Source organism: Lagenorhynchus albirostris, chromosome 15 (genome assembly GCF_949774975.1).
Source record: "Lagenorhynchus albirostris chromosome 15, mLagAlb1.1, whole genome shotgun sequence".
Taxonomy (NCBI): domain Eukaryota; kingdom Metazoa; phylum Chordata; class Mammalia; order Artiodactyla; family Delphinidae; genus Lagenorhynchus; species Lagenorhynchus albirostris.
In genome coordinates, this window is record NC_083109.1 from 84,823,774 (window position 1) to 84,841,414 (window position 17,641).

The window sequence follows — 17,641 nt, forward strand, 5'->3', positions numbered from 1 at the left end:
ATCCCTGCCGGGCTCGGAAGGAAAGCTGCGTGAGGGTCCACACACGCACGTGCGTCCCACCGGCTGCTTTTCCTTTAAAGATATAAGCTCTGGGTCCCGGCTGCCCTGTGGCAGTATTTGTTTACTAAAGAAGGAGAACAGCTAATACTGAACATCCTCGAGGAGAGCAAGCGGTTCCAGTCCACGCGGGTCACTGCCCCGACCGCACTTGTTTCCGGCGCTTGGCGCAAGGCAGCTTCTCTCCTGCGGGGCCGGCACCTTGCCGCCCAGGCACATCTGCTCCCGGCCGTGCCCTCGTCACCGGGGAGCAGGGACACCGCCCTCCCGAGTCCCAGGGTCCACGCTCCACTTACCCTGCCGACGCCCAGAAGCGTGTGTCTATGGCAGGTTTCAAGGCAGGCGCCAAGAAAGACGTTTGACCCCGTGGACGACCCAGCAGGGTCTCCACGCTGAGTGAAACTGTCATTCACGGCCCAAGGGTTCTGGTTCCACTAAGCTCATAACCAGCGCCATGACGTCGGCTTGCAGCTCTGAGCCTGGGAGCTGCTTTTGTCTTAAACGCTGCCATTTCTCTTGGTGTAACTGGGCTGGGTCGGAAATTGAGCTGAAACAGGTGGGGCTTACACCCGAGGCTAAATACATCTGATGATAAAATAATTGTATGTTACCCGATCCTTGTTGAAGGCAGGACACCAATGAGATGAACGCAGAGGATGGCCTGGGACCAGGACCCAGCCCGGAGAGAAACGGCTGCAGAGCCCGACAGGCTCTCAATTCGGGGTCATGCAGGAGAGAAGAAGTGAACACAGGCCAGTGACAGAGTCAGAACTGCAGCTGCAGCCCTTGGGCTGAGGCGCTGACTTGGCAACTTCCGTGGATTTTAAACCTTCTGAAAAGCACTGATTGTTTTTCTTTGTTCAGTTGAAAAGTCCCGCAGGCAAAGATCAGAAGGGGACAGAGTGAGTGGGGAGGGGCCTGGGGGGGCCCCCAGGAGGACCGCAAGTGGGCAGGGAGGGGCCCACGGAGACAGGGGCCCTGCTCCATGTAACCCCCCTCTCCTCTCTGGGCTAAACACATTACGCGTGAAAAAAGCAACACAATGTCTGCCCTGCCTTGGGTACATCCTAAATATGTATTTCACGGCTGCTGTGGAGAGGAAAATATATTTATAGTTCCTTTAGTGCCATTCTGGTCTATTGTGTAAATATGTAAATTAGGTTTCCCGATCTATACAGTAAAATGCCTCGGGACAATTTGTATAAATAGATCATCTGCATATGCCCGCTGCATAGTTTCCACTGCCTTCCTGGGAGCTTAGCAACTCCAACTGGGAGGAAACCTTCGCCCAACCGGAGAAATGAACCTTCGGCAAGGCTGTCCTGTGGCGTCCGGGGCCGCGTCCACACTCGCTGACTGCCCTTCTCCAGGTGTGACGGGGGTGTGTGTCCTAGTCCGATGTGAATTTCACCAGCTGCCGTTCAATTCGGTGTTTTCACGTTAGGGCATCAGCAGAATTTGCAGGGGTTCAAGTGAAGAGGCACAAGGCTGCAGGGCCACCTGCCCGGGCCGCTGGCCACCGTCCCCGCGCCAGCCAAGCGGACGAGCTCCATGCCTTCCAAGGGCAAGATGCAGATGAGGCCTGGTGGGGAGATGGCAGGCAGCCTGGGGCCCCCAGGGCCACCCAACAAAGGGGCTCAGTCTTTCCAGACGCCCGCGGTGACGGGAACCCCGGTGGCCCCCTATTAAAAACTACCCCTCCCAGGGCCCAACACCACTACCAAGCTCCCTCCAGACACCACTGCCCTGCCGGACAGGGCGTCGCCAAAGAGCCTCGGGGAGAGAGTGAGATGATGCAGCATTACTGTTCCGTGTAATGAGGCCTGTAATAGATGACAGCTGAGATCCAAAGCCCCCAGGTACTGGCAAGGCGTTTAAATATTGACAATCCGTAAATGCATTTCGTCTGACTCCAGGCAGCTGCAGGCCTCCGTTAAGGGGGGAGGGCATCTCTCTCAACTTTCAGCGGCTGGACGGTGAGGCCGGCGGCCTGCTCTGGCCCAGTCGAAATCGCTGGCAACCTGCTCTCCAATGTTGAGAAGGTGAAGCAGGACCCTCGGGGCTCGCTGGAAACGACAGCGTCCTCCGGGTCAGCTTCCTGGCACGTCTTGGTCCCTGTGGGTCAGCTTCCACCTTCTGGTAGTGACCCGGGGCGTCAGACCGCCAGCTGCCGGCAGGAGGCTCGTGTCTGGGCGAGGCCCTTGGGTGTGGGGCGCCACCCCGTTAGTGCTGCACCACCTTCCAGACTCCCAGAAGCTGCGCTTGTAACCACCAAGCACCCCGTTTCCTTCATCGCAGCAGACAGATGAGCAGGGGCAGCACGAGGGGAAATGAACCAGCTCCCCAGGGAGCCTGAGAACGCACCCTCCAACCCCGGGGCGGCCCGAGTGCTCACTAGGGCTAGGATTCCCACGCGCCTGCGTCTGGCTGGTGGGGGGCTCCGTTCCCCGCAGGCCGATCGCTGACATGAAGGTGCTCGTTTCAGAGAGACGGTGCACCTGACTGACCAGGGTGAGGAGACCATCCGTGGAGATTAAAAAAAAAAATTTAAGCTCAGCTTTTTCTTTTGAGATAATTGTGGATTCCCACGCAGCTGTGGGAAATAGCACAGGCACCCCATTGTGTCCTTTATCCAGTGTTCCAACCCCCCGTCCCCCCGCAAGGGAAACTACAGTGCAGCGCAACCGGGAAACTGATGCTGACACAGTCCTGATGGGACCCTGTGCTGCAATGCTTGCACCTGGACACGTCTCTCCTCGAGAAACAAAAACCAAAGAGACGGTATGAGACTAAAAATAACTACGTGCATGCCCAGTTGGGACAAATTCTGGACCCCAAAGATACAGAGACCCAAAAACCCAACTGCCACTTTTGAAGAGACTGGAGCAAAAGCAGGGGGTTGGGAGCAAAAGCGAGGTACTGAGCGCGCCCCCTGCACGCAGCACCGCCCAAGAGGTGGGCAAAACACCTGTCTCCCCTCTGGCCCGACTCCTGGATACACCCCTACCCCCACCCCTTGTGAGGAGCACGCTCGCTCCACCCCCTGCCCCGCCCCCGTCAGGGCGTGAAGCAAGGGAGGCTGTTGCTTGCTCTCGAGCGCCCCCTGCTGCAGCAGGGGCCCCAGTAAAGCCTCGCCTGAATTTCCTGTCTGGCCTCTGATCCATTTCTATTGGGGAAGGAGGCCGAGAACCCTGGTGGGTAACACTGATCCACAGCGTTTCCATCGCCTCCAGGGTGCCTCGTGCGGCCCTTCTGCAGCCACGTGTCCGCTGGGATCCTTAACTCTTGTCGGGGAGACAAGCTTTCAGGTAGAAGGAAACGACTCGGCGGGAGTCTTGGGTGCGTGTCCTCTAGAGCAAGGCTTCCTAACCTTTTCTTGGTGCCGTGGACCCTCTGCCAACCCGCTGACTCTGAAGGACCCCATCTCAGAATGGTTTTCATGCATCAAATAAAACTGAAAAGGAAACCCGTTACATTGGTGGTGCTCCTAAATGCCTGGCAGTAACCGCAGGTTCACAGGCATGTCCGTCTCCCGGTTAACGCGGAAGGTCTGGATCACGTGGGTTTTCTTGGCACCCTTGTTAAGCTACGTGGTCTTTGGAAGATGTGGAGGAGAGACGTGCATTGAGGTGACACCCTCATCCCAGGGAACTCAGAAGTCTTCGCTTCTTCACGAACGCTTTCGATAAGAAGGTCTAGCAGGGTCTGCAGACGACCGTAATGTCAACGCCGTGGTGAGTATGAACGATCTCGGGAAATCTCTGCACACCTGGCACGTGACGTGAACGTAGCTGTGATTTCTACTGCTGGTGGTTTCACAGGTACTGCAGTTACTTACGTGGGTTCTCACCTACGGTTATGGGTTGAACTGGGTCCCCTCATCGTTCATACCCTCAAGGCCTAATCCTTAGTATATCAGAATGCGACGTTATTTGGAAACAGGGTCTTTGCAGACATAATTAGTTAAGATGAGGTCATGACGGTGGGCCCTAATCCAGTATGACTGGGGTTCTTCTAAAAGGGGGAAGTTTGGACACAGGAACGCAGGGAGGAGGCCACGTGAAGAGGAAGGTAGGGGTCTCGCTGATGTTCTGCTACAGGCCAAGGACCCGCAAAGGTTGTTAGCGACACGCCAGAAGCCAGGGGAGAGGCCTGGACCAGATCCTCCCCGATGGCCCCCAGAGGGAACCAACCGTGCCGACACCTCGACCTGGGGTTCCAGCCTCCAGACCTGAGAGAGAACACGTTTCTATGATCTAAGCCACCCAGTGTTTGGTACTCGGTTACAGTAGCTGAGCAAACTAACACGTGTTTGTAAGTGAAGGAAAGCTAATGAGTTAGAGGGCTAGTGAAGATAAACACGTATTTTTTCCCGTCGAAGCTGATGGAGCCCCTTGGTGGACCCGAGCAAGGCAACCTTTGCAACAAACGCTCTCCTTGGATTTGGGGAGCAAGCGGCTTTGCCTCCTGAGGCCAGTGCAGCCTCCACTGCCTCAGTCTGGGCACAGACCTCACAGGGCCTTTCAGCCACAGCATTTGGGTTTTTTTGTTTGTTTTTTTTGCGGTACGCGGGCCTCTCCCGTTGCGGAGCACAGGCTCCGGATACGGAGGCTCAGCGGCCACGGCTCACGAGCCCAGCCACTCTGCGGCATGTGGGATCTTCCCGGACCGGGGCACGAACCCGCGTCCCCTGCATCGGAAGGCGGACTCTCAACCACTGCGCCACCAGGGAAGCCCGCGGCACTTGTTGATCTCCGAAAGTGCCCCGGGTCAGATGTCGCCAGCAGAGAGCTGGCTGGCTCTTCTGGGTCCACTGCTGTCAGAGGTACGGGGGGAACAAGTGACCACAGAGGCCTCTGGCGAGTCCAGCCCCGTCACGGATTTGGGACCCTCCATTTCCAGAAAAGGCCAGATGCCCTGCTTATCAGAAACTGTCGGGATCCCCCAGGCCCGGGGGCTGAACATGGGCATTCTTGAGCCAAAGAAGTATCCACATCGCCTTTGCATAGAAACTGTTTTGGTTTTATGTACTAGGTTTCTCCTTAGAAGTTTCTAGAAGGCACTTCTAAGTAATCTTTCAAAAGCCGTTTGGTGGGGAGGAGGGACGCCCGTGACGTCTGCGACGTTGGGGCTCTTCCCTCTTGGTCTAAGAGCTTCTTTAAACATCACACTGAAGTGCTCACAGCGCTGTAGTCCACCTGGAGGCGGGGCCTGGCGATCACTTTCCAAGTGCGTCCCTGGCACGCCGTGTATTTTCACGCTCGGATGTTCCTGCTGAGCCGTACGGCCGTCTGAAGGTCGCGGTGAACGTGCCCGGGGCTCCTGCGAGGGTGATGCTCCCCCAGCTCCAGCCGTAACATCCGACTCAAACCATCCCTCACTTTCCAGTGGTGCCTGCCCTTAGGTATTACTTGAACAGAGAGAAGGCGGAAACCCTCTTAGGGTGGATGGGGTTGGGGCGGATCTCAACCTCGCTCCCCGCGGATGACGTGTGGGTTTCACTACTAACAGGAAGGTTCATGACGATCGGAAATGAGCAGGACACTCTCCACCGAGATCTCGAGCGGAGCCTCTGAAAACACTCGTGGGTCTTACCGCTGAGCTGAGAACATCCTTAAGTGACCCTAAGTTCTCTCGCACGTGTATCTGAGTGACAGTCATCCTCCCCCAAGCCCAGGTAACGTGGCCGGAACACCATGGGTCTGATGCCCGTGAGGTCGCTAGCGCAGCCGTGGTTATGAGAATGGGGGGGGGTGGGGGCTTCCCCGGTGGTCCAGTGGGTAGGGCTCCGCACTCCCAATGGGGTTCCATCCCTGGTCAGGGAACTAGATCCCGCAGGCCGCAACAAAGATCCCGTGTGCCGCATCGGAGACCCGGCGCAGCCAAAATAAATAAATAAATAAAAAATAAATATTTAAAAAAAACAACGGAGGGTGGGGGAGTGAGAGGGCACCTCTCATTTCAAGTCAATGCCCTCCGTCTCCATGTCATCAGGGAGATGCTGGGCCGGGGAGGCCCCAAGCTCTGACACGTCCCCTCTTTTACAGATGCAGAGACACCGTTTCGAGGTTTCGCCCGCCCTACCTGAGGGCCTGGCCTCGATGACGTAGCCCGTGGTGGGCGTCCTGCCCGCGCGGCCCTCCGTCCACTGCAGGGTGAGCTCAGAGGCGGATCTGGTGACCGAGACGTCTCGAGGGGAGCCCGGGGAACCTGTGGACAGAGGAGAAAAGAGCGGGTGGGCTTTGGCCCGGGACTCCTGGGCCTGCAGAGGGGCCGGCTCTGCTGCTAGGTCTCCAGGCGGGGCTCACCCTGGGTCAGTCCCGGTCCCTCATCTTGAAAGTCGGGGTGGGGCTGACACTGGCCTCACAGGGTCCATCAGAGCATCAAGAGAGCTGAGGCGTGGAGGTGTCCTCTCGATCCACTGCCCCCTCCTCCCAAAGCACTTAAACAGAGGCCAAGGGCGTTTGCGCAGCGGGGACCACGCGGTTCCTCTTCATGCCAGGAAAACTTCAAATTTTTCTTACGTATCTTATTTCAAAAATCGAATGCACTTCCTTTCGCTTTTTTTCCAGAAGACAAATACAAACTGGACACGCTCAACACCTAAGAACTTGCTCGCCCACACTGAATGCGTCCGCGTGCAGACGTTCAGGTAACACACGCCTTGGAAGGCGGGGCCAAAGGAGTCCTGAGCTGACGCCAGCTCTGAGCGTCCAGCACGGCTCGTCGGGAGTGCAGACCAAGCCCTGACCGGACGAAGGAGGCCCGATACTCACCCTCGGCCGGCCCGGCCGTGACGCTGGCCCGCAGCTCGGGCCCGTAGGCGATGGTCCGCGCTTGCACTCGGAAGAAGTAGGTCACCCCCTTGGTGAGGTCGCGCACCTTCAGCCAGCGCTGCCAGTTCCCCTTCACGTCCACCGTCACCACCTTGCTCACCCCTAGAGCCGCAGGGAAGGGCGAGAGGGGCCCTGAGCACCGCCTCTTCAGCTCTAATGACCAGGAGGCCGCGAGGTTTGCTGAGGAAGCGTTTCTTACCACCGGGACTGTAAGTGGTGGCAATGGCCGATTTCCAGCACACGTAAGTGCCCTTAGAGTCTAAGCGTGGTAAGTGGGTGCTGACACGGGGAAGAACCACCCACAGCACGCGGGAGGAGGCCCCGGCTCACTGGCCACGTTGGGGCGGGGGAGAGAACCCCGGCGACAGGCACCAAGGTGGGGGCAGGCCCCCGACGTCTGGAGGGTCCCTCCCCACTTGGCTGGGAGCTGCACAAAGCCCTGTGTCACGTCGAAGGCGACCTCGGGCTTCCCAACTTAGTCGGGGGACAGAACGTGGAGGAGGAAGATGGAGGAAGGCTCTGCGTGGGCTGCAGGCGGCCCCCCCACGGGGTCCACTCTGCGGCCTAAAGGCTTTGGCAACGCATGACAACTTCATCCACAGACCCTGAAACATGACGAACCTGTCACCACAGAGAGTGGTAGTGACGCAGCCCCACAGACCTGTGCCGGTACAGAGACGCTTCCCTCAAACCCAGACGCTGAGCAGATGTGATGCTGGCTGTACTAGGTTTAATTAGAAAATAGAGGTTGGACACTTTGGCAGGGGGATACAAACTGCAAAGTACACAAACGCAGCATTTTCCAGAAGGGAAAATAGGGTTCTTTGGTAAAACAAGTCTGAAAATGAAGCATTCAAACAAAAAAAGCTACATAAGTTCTAGACTGCGGGACTTCTCAGAGCCTTCAACACACCGATGTCTGTCGGGCACCTCTTGGAGGAGGGTGTCAGGCTGGGGCAATTCCAGGACTTGTGAGTCAGCAGAGGTCGTGCAGAAGAGCCGCGCTGGGGGCCTGCTGTCCTGGGTCCGGCGTCTGCGCCACCGGGTCCCGTACACAGAGAACAGCCGTGCTTCCCAAGAACAAGGGGCCACCTGCCCTTGCTGCGACCGGCCGGTGTTATCTGCACCTTGAATCCTAGGGTGGCCTTGATCTCAGAAGAGCCCAACAACGTGCGTCCTCGCTACAAAGTGGGTCCAGCTTTCAGAGTCATCAAAGCAAATTCCTCTGACCCTACAGGCCTCCAGAAGCCCTTCTAGTTGGCTTACTGTCTTCATATTGCGCCTTTTATGAAACATTTGTTCAGCGACATGATTCTCTTCCAAGTTGTTTTGGAGCAATTTGGGCTGCTCTTGTGTGACTGGAGCTTTTCGGTAGAGAAGCAGGGCCACTTCTGCACAGAGAGGCCGCCCCTCAGCCGCATCGCTCCAGAACGGGGTTTCAGGGATGAGTCCACACCCATGGTTGACTGTCACCAGTGAACACACGCGGGATCCTGCCAGATACAGTTTTCCTGGAGAGCAGCCCCTTCTTTTGTTAAAAAATGCCCTCCTTCTCCTCAGAGCAAAACCAACCCTGTGCACAGATCTTGTGAACTCTGTCCCGCCAAGAGGTGGAGCTGGTCTGCTTCCCTCCCCCTCCCCCATCCCAACCACATCAGCGTCTTATTTATTCAGTCAACTTTAAAACCATGCCCTGCACTCCAAACCTCAGGGTGCAGTCGCCTGAAATACTTCCATTTCAAACACGTAAGAAAGCATAAAAATAGCTCTTCTATGGAATCAGAGTCCCAAGAACACGGCTCAGTGTTCCGAGGGCCTGGGGGCTCTCCACGCAGCCAGGCCTACTTTCCTGGTGGAGGGACCCGGGGTCCGCAGCACTGCAGTACCACATCGACGCCCCTGTTCCCGGGGCCTGGGCTGCAGGCTGCCCGACCAGGGTCTGCAGGTGTCCCTCCAGACGCTGCCCGGGCCTGGGGGAGGGGGCATGAAGAAGGGTCACCCCAGGCAGAGGTCACTGTTTTACAACTGCTTTTTACTGTCTTTACCACAAACTTGTGCATGTGCATATCAACATAAATATCATATCCTCGGTGATCTTCACAAGGGAAGCGGCGTGACCACAGAGAGTTCATATAAAGATGCTCGAGCTTCTCCCTACGTTTGCAGCCATATCTCTGGGAGCTGCACGGGTCCTCTGAGGCATATGAGAGTACCGAAATGGTCCGGAGTCCCGCTTCCTACTTTGACGGTTCCCTGCCGAAATCCCAGATCCAACCGCGAAGGGGGTGAGGGCCAGGCTTCTCCAGGAGACGCCCTCCAAGAGGCCTGCACACCCATCAGGTCAGCCAGCCGCCCTGAGGGGAGGAGACATAGCATCGGGGCGCTGGGGGCCGCTGGGGAGGGATGGGCCCAGGTGTGGGGACGCGGGGCAGCCAGGGCTGGACCGGGGCCCGAGGTGCCGGGCAGCCTGCCCTCAGCGGGTCCGGGAAGCTGTGCGGTGCTTTCACAGCCGCGGCCTGGTGTTCAGCCTCTCTGTTCTCACCCACGACTCTGTCCACGGTGTCGGGCCTGCTCAGCTAGGCAACGGCGCGGTCTTGGGTCAGAACGCCCCAAAGAGCCCTGGCAGAGAGGCGCCCAGGGCGAGCGCCGCTGCTCCACGATCGGCCGAGGGCGGGTCCCCTCTGAAACTCGCAGGGTCGGCCAGCGGGACGGGGAGTGCGGACGCCCCGGGATCTGGAGCCTGTTCCAGGCCTGTTACTTCTTCCCCGTGTGACGCCGGGCGACGCACTGGACCTCCGCAGGCCTCCGTTTCCCGTCGGTCCTGAGTGGGCAGTGCCCACCTCACAGCAGTGTCGGGAGGGCCGGATCCCAGACCCTGCAGTGACTGTTCGAAAGCACGTCAAACTCCGGGCGCTGCGCTCCACCTGCGTCCCCGGCTGCAGCTCTCCCGCTCCGCGGTGGCCACGCTGCCCCAGCACCCAGGGCTTATGGCGGCCACCGCGGAGCTCAGCTCGCCACCCAGGGCTTATGGCGGCCACCGCGGAGCTCAGCTCGCCATCCCGCTGGTCAGGCCTTGGGAGGCGGCTGGCGTGGCCGATCGCGGCCGGGCGCCTGCGTGCAGCTGGTCCTCAGGTGCCCGGCAGGTGGCCGGCTGTCCGCCAAGGCAAGAGGACGGAGAGGTCACATCCCCGGCATCTCCCCGAGGGCCGGCTCAGGCGTGTCCACGAGAGGACAGGGTGCCTCCCGCGTGCAAATGCTCTCCACGCCTCCGCCCGCCCCACGGCGGTTACTGCTCCAGTGGCCACTGCGAGTCACGCAGCCGAGTCTGGAGGAACACAATGGGGCTCGATCTGGGGCCTTCCTGTGCTCGACCCACGACACCCACCAGCAGGAGGACCGCCACCGGCAGCCGCTGCCCACGCCCCGCGTGACGGCCTCCTTACGGCCCCACTTCGGCCGGGCCGTGCTCCTCTCTGGCTGCCAGCCGTGGCCGCCGGAAGGGCCCAGGACTAGTGTACATCTGGCTAAGTCAGGGGTTCTGGCAGAGGCCGTGGTCCAGGCGGGCTCGCGGTGGGATCCTGGGACGTGATGCCGGGTTGGCGGTGAGCGGGGCACTTCGGGAAGGTCACAGGGTCACCAGGGCGGCACCAGGGCAGTGGGTCGGTGAGCTCTGCTCCTGGGGAAGGGGTGTTTGCTGGTTGCCAGGGAGGCCGGGGGAGGCTTGAGGCCTGTGGCCAGCCTCACCCCCGCGGGAGCAGGGCCCGAGCTGTCGGGGGGCAGGGTGGCCTGCGGTTGGCGGCCCAGCTTAGTGCCGGCCTGGTGCTAGAGGCAGCCCTGCGACACCTCAGGCGGGACTGGACGCTTCCTGTCACCGTCACTGTCACGTGGGGTAGCCCCAGCCCTGGACCGGCCACTCGACAGGCAAGCAGGCGTCAGTGGGTATGGGACGTGCACAGCCAGAGCCTGGCGTCTGGACAGTTTGCTGCTGAGGGCGCAGGAGCCGGGGCGGCGGCTGAGTGAGCGCAGGGCTGAGCCCCCATTCCTGCGCCGATGGCAGGGCAGGTACACTGGCCGGAGACCCAGGCTGAGAGCAGCGGGCCTCCCCACAGACAAGGGACGCTGCTGCGGACGGCGGGCGTCTCGCTACTTGTGAAACGAGGCGAAGACGGCTGTGACCGAAGTGACTCCACCTGTTGTCACTCCAGGGAACGGCAAGCCCAACTCGCGGCTGGAAAGCAAGATGATTTCCTGACTGCCCCTCGGGCTCCGTCTCTGCCGCTCAGCATCACGTTCACGGTCAGAGACACAAGCTCCGGACGTTCCCCATCACGCGACAGATAAGACCTCGGCTCTTGAACCTACCCGCCTGGGTTCGAATCCCTCCTCTCCCCCCGTTCCCCAATGGTAGGCCGCGGACAACGTCTTAAGGTCCTGAAGCCCGACTGCTTTTTTTTTTTTTTGCGGTACGCGGGCCTCTCACTACTGTGGCCTCTCCCGTTGCGGAGCACAGGCTCCGGACGCGCAGGCTCAGCGGCCATGGCTCACGGGCCCAGCCGCTCCGCGGCATGTGGGATCTTCCCGGACCGGGGCACGAACCCGTGTCCCCTGCATCGGCAGGCGGACTCTCGACCACTGCGCCACCAGGGAAGCCCAGCCCACCCGCTTTGTCTGTGGCGTGAGGACAGATGCGGCGCGCCCCGCAGGGCTGTGCTGAGCATGAGGAGAGAACGCACGAGAGCGGTGGGTGCGGCCTGCTGTGTAGCCAGTGCCGGAGGGGCAGCGCCTACCGGTCGGCGTGCTCGGTGGGGTCGCGTTGACGGGGGCACCGGGAGAACCCTGTGAGCTGCTCGTGGCGAACCTGAGTGTCCAAACAACGTGAAACAAACAAGCAGCCCCGGGGACACCGGGAACTGGAGCTGCTGCTGCCCCCCCGGCGATGAGGCGGGGGCAGGGGTTAGGCGTGGGGAAGCTCTGCAGCAATTCTAGCGCCTGACCGTGCAGAGGAGGGTAACGGGGGGCACAGCCAGGCCCCGCTGCGGAATCCGGCCGGGCGGTGGCCTCGCCGGGAGGCCAAGGAGACAGCTGTGGGCCGTGGAGTTTCTGGAAAGACTGTGCAACCCCCCCCACACAGACGCTCTGCTCAGCACTCAGTCACTTGCCGGAGGAAGCGCGGGAAACCTCACTCACGGCCTGGGGTGAGGACGGAGGCGGAGGCCAGTCAGGCACCGTTCTCGGCAACCCTTTCTCATCTGGACGGCACCAGTGGGTTAATATCCTTGAAAAGGTGTTTGGGACCTGGGCTCGTGGAATCTGCGCGCACGTGCGTGTGCAGGGAACGCCGGTGAGCAAAATGGAAGTCTCCAGCAATTCTCGGCCCTCCCTCCCTACCTAACGGGCGGGAACGTGGCCCGTCTCCTTCCGGACCTTGACCCAAGCCACGCCCAGGCCACCTGTCCGCAGACAGGCGCTGGGTCCTGGAAAGACACAGCAGAGCGCGCTGAATCAGTGCTGGTCCCCAGCCTCTCGGCTGTTCTACAAACCGTTTCCACACGTCGCCTCTACTGTTATTTACCTAAGTTCACGTGAGAGAGAGGAAGGACCCTCTGTCACCTCTACTGCTATTTACCTAAGCTCATCGATTTTCTGAGACGCGCTTTCTCCCCCTCGCATTTTTACATCTCTGATTTGGGATGCAGCTCGGAACTGATGCTTCAGGAGGACTGGGCCGTGGTTTAGTGGAAGCATTTCTTCGTTCTCAGCACTTCATAAAATAACAATGAACCTCCCAGGCCGTGGCGGTGTAGATGTGATGAAACAAAATCTGGGCTTAACTTTTCTTCTTCGAATCAACTCCCTGTTTTACTTGAATGTGCTTGTTTTAAAAGGAAACTTTTATCATGGCTTTAAATGGAGAGCCAATATCATTTGATGTGTTGGTGATATCTTTTCCTCCCAGACATTAAATAATCCATAATTTCTACAGTCTGTCTGTGTCTATGACCAGGGCCTCACCTCCCTTCTCTGCACCACAGTGCCAGGCACACAGTGGGGACAGAGAGGAATGCCCGCTCGGCCCTCAGGGTGCGCTCCGGGAGTGGGGCAGCGGGCAGAGATGAGTGGATAAGAGATCAAATCAACACAGAGCTGGCGGCACTAACTACAGCAGGGGCGCAGGGACAGAGCCATGCCGTCACGGCCCAGCTCCTTCCCCCCCGCCCTGTCCACCCCGGCACCTGTCCTCTCCTCTCCCGTCCATCATCCCCGCCCGGAGCCCCCTGCCAGCCCCCCTGGTGGCGCCGGGGTTGATTCAGCCGCGGATCCCGGTCTCCTGTAACTCAGACCCGGCGCCTCTGGCTCCACCTCGGCCCCGTGTCACTGGCCCTGCGGCCGCCCGGACGACTGGCATTGCCCCCTCCCTGCAGGCCCCGCGTGACCGAGCCTCTGTGGGCCAGTCTCGTCTCGGACGCTGGGCGCCTGGGCCCTTCCTGTCCCTCAGCGCCTGTCCCCGCTCCACGCCCGAGGCTCTCACGCAGTCCCACTCTCCTCCTCGTGGCGCTGATCGCTATCAGACTTGTGTGTGTGTGTGTGTGTGTGTGTTCGTGTGTTGCTCTCTCCTCCTTGGAGCGCAGCTCGCTGCACTCAGGAAAGCAAGGATCTCGATGAACAGGTCAGCTCAGATCCCAGCTTCCCTGAACGGCACCTGGCACACAGCAGGTGCTTAAGAAAGACGTGCTGAGTGGAGTTCCCCGGCAGTCTAGTGGTTAGGGCATGGCGCCTTCACTGCAGTGGCCCGGTTCAATCCCCGGTGCGGGGGAAACATCCTGCAAGGTGCGGGCCCAAAACCCCCACCCCCGACACCAAAAACAAACAAAAACCTCGCTGAGTAAACAGAAGAATGAGGGCAGCCCCAGAGGAGCACCCGAGGGAAGCGTCCGGGCCCAGCTGCCCACATGGCTCCAGTCTGCGGCACCCAGGGTGGGACGAGCGCTGAGAGCTCAGGCGCAGCAGGAGAGGCGGGTCTTGGGTGATAAAGAGGCCGGGTCGGGGCCCTGCGGAGGGGCCGTGTGGAGCCCCGGACGCGCTCAGTCGGTTCACCCGCCCCTCCCGGCGCCGTGCCGTGTGGACGGTGGGTGTCACGCAGCCGGGAGGCTTACCTTGGACGGGTGCTAAGGGCTCGTACACCACTCGGTAGCCCTGCAGGACGCCATTGGCTGCCGTGGGCTCCCCCCACGAAACGTTCAGCGTGGTGGAGGTTACTTCCGAGAATGCCAGGAAGCTGGGGGTCCCGGGAGCTGGAGGACAGGACAGAGAGGACGTCACCAAAGCCCCTTTACGTCGTCTACATACGCGTCTACGCCTCCGCGTGGAATAGGGACCTTATTAGATGGAATCTCCAACTTAGTGAAGTCTCAGTGCCGTGGATGAAAAGGAGATTTATTGGTCATCTCCGAACTTCCCAGGGTCAAAATCAGAAACTCAGAGCCTCCCGAGAAGAGCGGAGAAAACGGCGGTGTTTAAACACAAAGGAGCCTGAGAGGTGCAATGACGAAGGCATAAACACGAATAATGGATGGAAACAGAAAATGCGGTGCAGACAGCGCCATCTTCTAGCACCTGCTGGAGGATTCCACGGGCTCCAGTTCTGCTCGTCCGCGGGGGTGGGGGGTGGGCTCTCCCCTCCCCTCCCCTCCTGGGGGCCCAGAGCCTCTGAGGACATCCCCGCACACGCGTCCTCATCTGAAATCCCACGGGCCCCCGGCCATCTCCCTGTCCCCCTTGGTCCGGAGCTGGGGGAGCTCACGCGCCACCCTGAGCTGGAGGAAGCTCCTGGCAGACGCAGAGGCAGGCTGTGTGGCCGGGGAGGACGCCGACCCCGCCGCGGCTCCCGCCCGTCTGCCGGGCCCCGTGGGAGGGCCGGGTGGGTGCTGGTACCCAGGGCTGCCCCACCCCAGCGGGCACTGACGCCCCCCAGCTGGGCTCCCCTCCGTGCTCAGAAATGCCCACTGAATCGGCCCCCACTTGCCCCCTTCCGTCCTCCCCCGTCCCTGGGGGCCCTTTGGCCCTGTGACCCGCTAGGCCCGCAGCGCCCGAGGGCCTCCGCCTCCTACCCTCGGCCCCACAGGTCCGCCCATACCCTTCCCGCTCAGAGCCCACAGTCCACAGACAGCTCCTCCCGGGCTGCTGGACGGGCCCCGAGGACGCAGGCCCTGCAATGCAGTCATGGTCATCTCCCAGGGGGCCTGACCCTCAGGAGCCCCTGTTCCCAGGAAGGCTGAACCCACAGAGGTTTGGGGAGCCCGGAGCCGGTGGGTCTGTGCCCCACGGGCTCCCTAACTTCACTGCCAGCCTTCCACTCCCTGCATCTCAAGAAGGCCCCAGAGCTCCCGGGACCCCGGGCCCAGCCGCCGTTCCCTCGGGAAGCCTGGTCAGCCTCAGGAAGCGCCCCAAACCACTAGGGACTCTGCGAGTCGCCCGGAGAGTGAGTGAGCGGCTCAGAACGTACCCCAGATCAGGAGAGGAGGTCACGGGCAGTGTGACCCCTGGCAGGGCAGCCCGGCCACGCCCGAGGACCTGCGCGGGGCATGTGTCTGAGAGACGGCCTGCCAGCTGCTTCCAGGGGACTCTGTGGCCCAGAGGCCCGGGAAGGCCGACACTGCGGCCTGGGCTCAGCACATCAACATACAAGGAGCTCCCCCTGCCCCGGGATCTGGACCCTGAGAGAATCCCCCGGAGGCCTGGAGCAAGTCCTGCCGGTGACAGATGAGGCCTTGTGCAGATGGAAGCCCGGCCCCCCATTGCCCACGCTGCTCACGCTGGTGAATGTTCACGGGGCAGCTCCACGCAGCAGGCCTGGGCTGGGCGCTGGGGACACCACACGAATCGGACCCAGAAATTCCCAGCTACGCGGGATCTGACTTACAGGACGGGCAGAGCGGAGAGCCGAGGGAATGGAGAGGGAGGGTCGGGGAACAGCGCCAGGGCAGGGAGGTGCCCCAGGCTGTGGGAAGGAAGCCCGTGTCCTCCTACCGGCCTGGTGGGTCCGGCCCTGCCGGGGGTCACTCCTGGGCCCGTCTCCAGCGGCGTTGAAGGCCGAGATGCTGACCAGGTACTGGGTGTGGCTGGTGAGGTTCTTCAGCTTCGCCGTGGTCTCGGGCAGGAACAGCACCCTCATCTTCTCCGTCTCGTTCCGGCTGTCCGCCTCCCAGTAGTAGATCTGCCAGAAAGAGCCGGAGGCTGGAGGCCAGCGCGGGGGGGAAGGGGTGGCGCCCCCTCTGTTCCTCAGCCTGGGGGCGGGTGGCCACTGAGCCAGAGGGGACCTGAGTGCTCCCGGGGGCCGAGCTGTGCTCTGCAGAGTCGGGGGTGGCTGAGGCCAGGCCAGGGTGGACGGGGCCTGAGGATGGAGGTGGCATTTCGGTGGCATCTCCTTCGGCTGCCAGGAAAGTGCCTTTTCTCTCACAGGGCTGGCTGTGGGGGCCCTGCCCCTTCCCCCAAGCTTCTGGACAGAAGGGAGACCAATCTACCCCCTGCTCCAGCCTGTGGGTAGAACAAGTCCCCAGCTTCTACCCTACGCTCCCACGTTTTCTTTAAGGCTGAGATCGAAGGCTTGGATCAATGTGACCCCATACTCCGGATATTAAAACAGCCAAAAATAACTTGGAGACGAACCACGTAGGGCTCAGCCCTGCTGGAGCAGCCCTTGTTTCTCCTGGGTTCCGTTTCTTCTCGTCTAGCTTTTAATGCGCCCGTGGGCGAACATGATGCCCGCGTCCAAAGGTTTACTAAGGTCATCAGAACTGCTTCCCTAGACGGCTGGCTGAGAACCGCTGCCCAAGCCAGTGCCAGCCAGGCCACCCACAGACAGCCCCCATCCACGGATCCACCTCGGCTCTGTGGGCCTACAACAGGCCGGGCCGTGAGAGCCGCTGGCCCACGCGCAGGGCAGCCGAGGCCCGGGGCCTGCTCTCCCCTGCCCCCATGGCCGGCCAGGCCGGAGTGGAGCTGGCGGGGGAGCCTCGCCGTATCCGCCTGCCAGACGCAGTCCAGCTGCTGCTCTGAACTGGCCAGATGAGACGCTCTGCTTGAACAGGCCTTACTAGCCTGAACTCAATATCCAGGTTCAATGTCTCTGTCATTAGGAAATTAGGAAACATGTTTTGGACATACATAAATAGCACCTTGGCTCCGGGCTCAGGGGACTTTCCGTTACCTCATTAATCACTGCAGGTGCCCTGCCGTGGAGGACGGTATTTATTTTCACAAAACACCTACAAACGTCATTTTTAAAGGGACGTTGAATTGGCCCAATAGTCTTCAGGGGAGGCTACCATGGAGTCTGATGGCTGCTCGACGTGGGCTCAACAGCCCAGCCTCACTCTGGAGGAAGGCGGGGAACTCTCAAGGGACTGCACTTCCGGACGGTTCTAGCTGACCTCACGGGGTCCGAGCCCCCTACGCAGGGGTGATGTTGGAGGTGGAACGCCGCGGGGGCTTCCTGCCCCCACCAACTCTGTGCCATTGTTCATCACCTGATGCTCGGACTGCAACGGGCTGCTGCCTTTCTTGGATCCCCCCTCTGGGATATTGAACGTGGAATCATGACAGTGCAGTGTAAGGGTTCTCAAAGTGAGGTTCCCAGGAGCACGCAAATCCTTGGACCCCATCCTGGACCTACCGAACAAGAGACTCGGACCCAGGGCAGGGCTTGGCGCGGGGGGAACCTGTTCTCCTGAGGGCTTCCCTTTTACTGT

General features: G+C 60.6%; 1 protein-coding gene and 1 long non-coding RNA gene across 2 annotated transcripts in view; one reads left to right on the forward strand and one right to left on the reverse strand.

Moving 5' to 3' along the window:
• The window catches only part of SDK1 (sidekick cell adhesion molecule 1), an 817,812-nt gene that overhangs the window by 25,997 nt on the left and 774,174 nt on the right, over positions 1-17,641 (reverse strand). Inside the window, exons 36-39 of the mRNA XM_060123048.1 lie at positions 15,921-16,107; positions 14,048-14,185; positions 6,834-6,995; positions 6,142-6,267 (exon numbers count right to left, since the gene is read on the reverse strand). Coding sequence (XP_059979031.1) covers positions 6,142-6,267; positions 6,834-6,995; positions 14,048-14,185; positions 15,921-16,107 — 613 coding nt within the window. The remainder of the gene's footprint in view (positions 1-6,141; positions 6,268-6,833; positions 6,996-14,047; positions 14,186-15,920; positions 16,108-17,641) is intronic.
• On the forward strand, positions 798-8,675 carry LOC132505140 (uncharacterized). Its single transcript, XR_009535277.1, has 3 exons — positions 798-959; positions 6,105-6,212; positions 6,630-8,675. It is a non-coding gene; the product is annotated as an uncharacterized LOC132505140 (long non-coding RNA).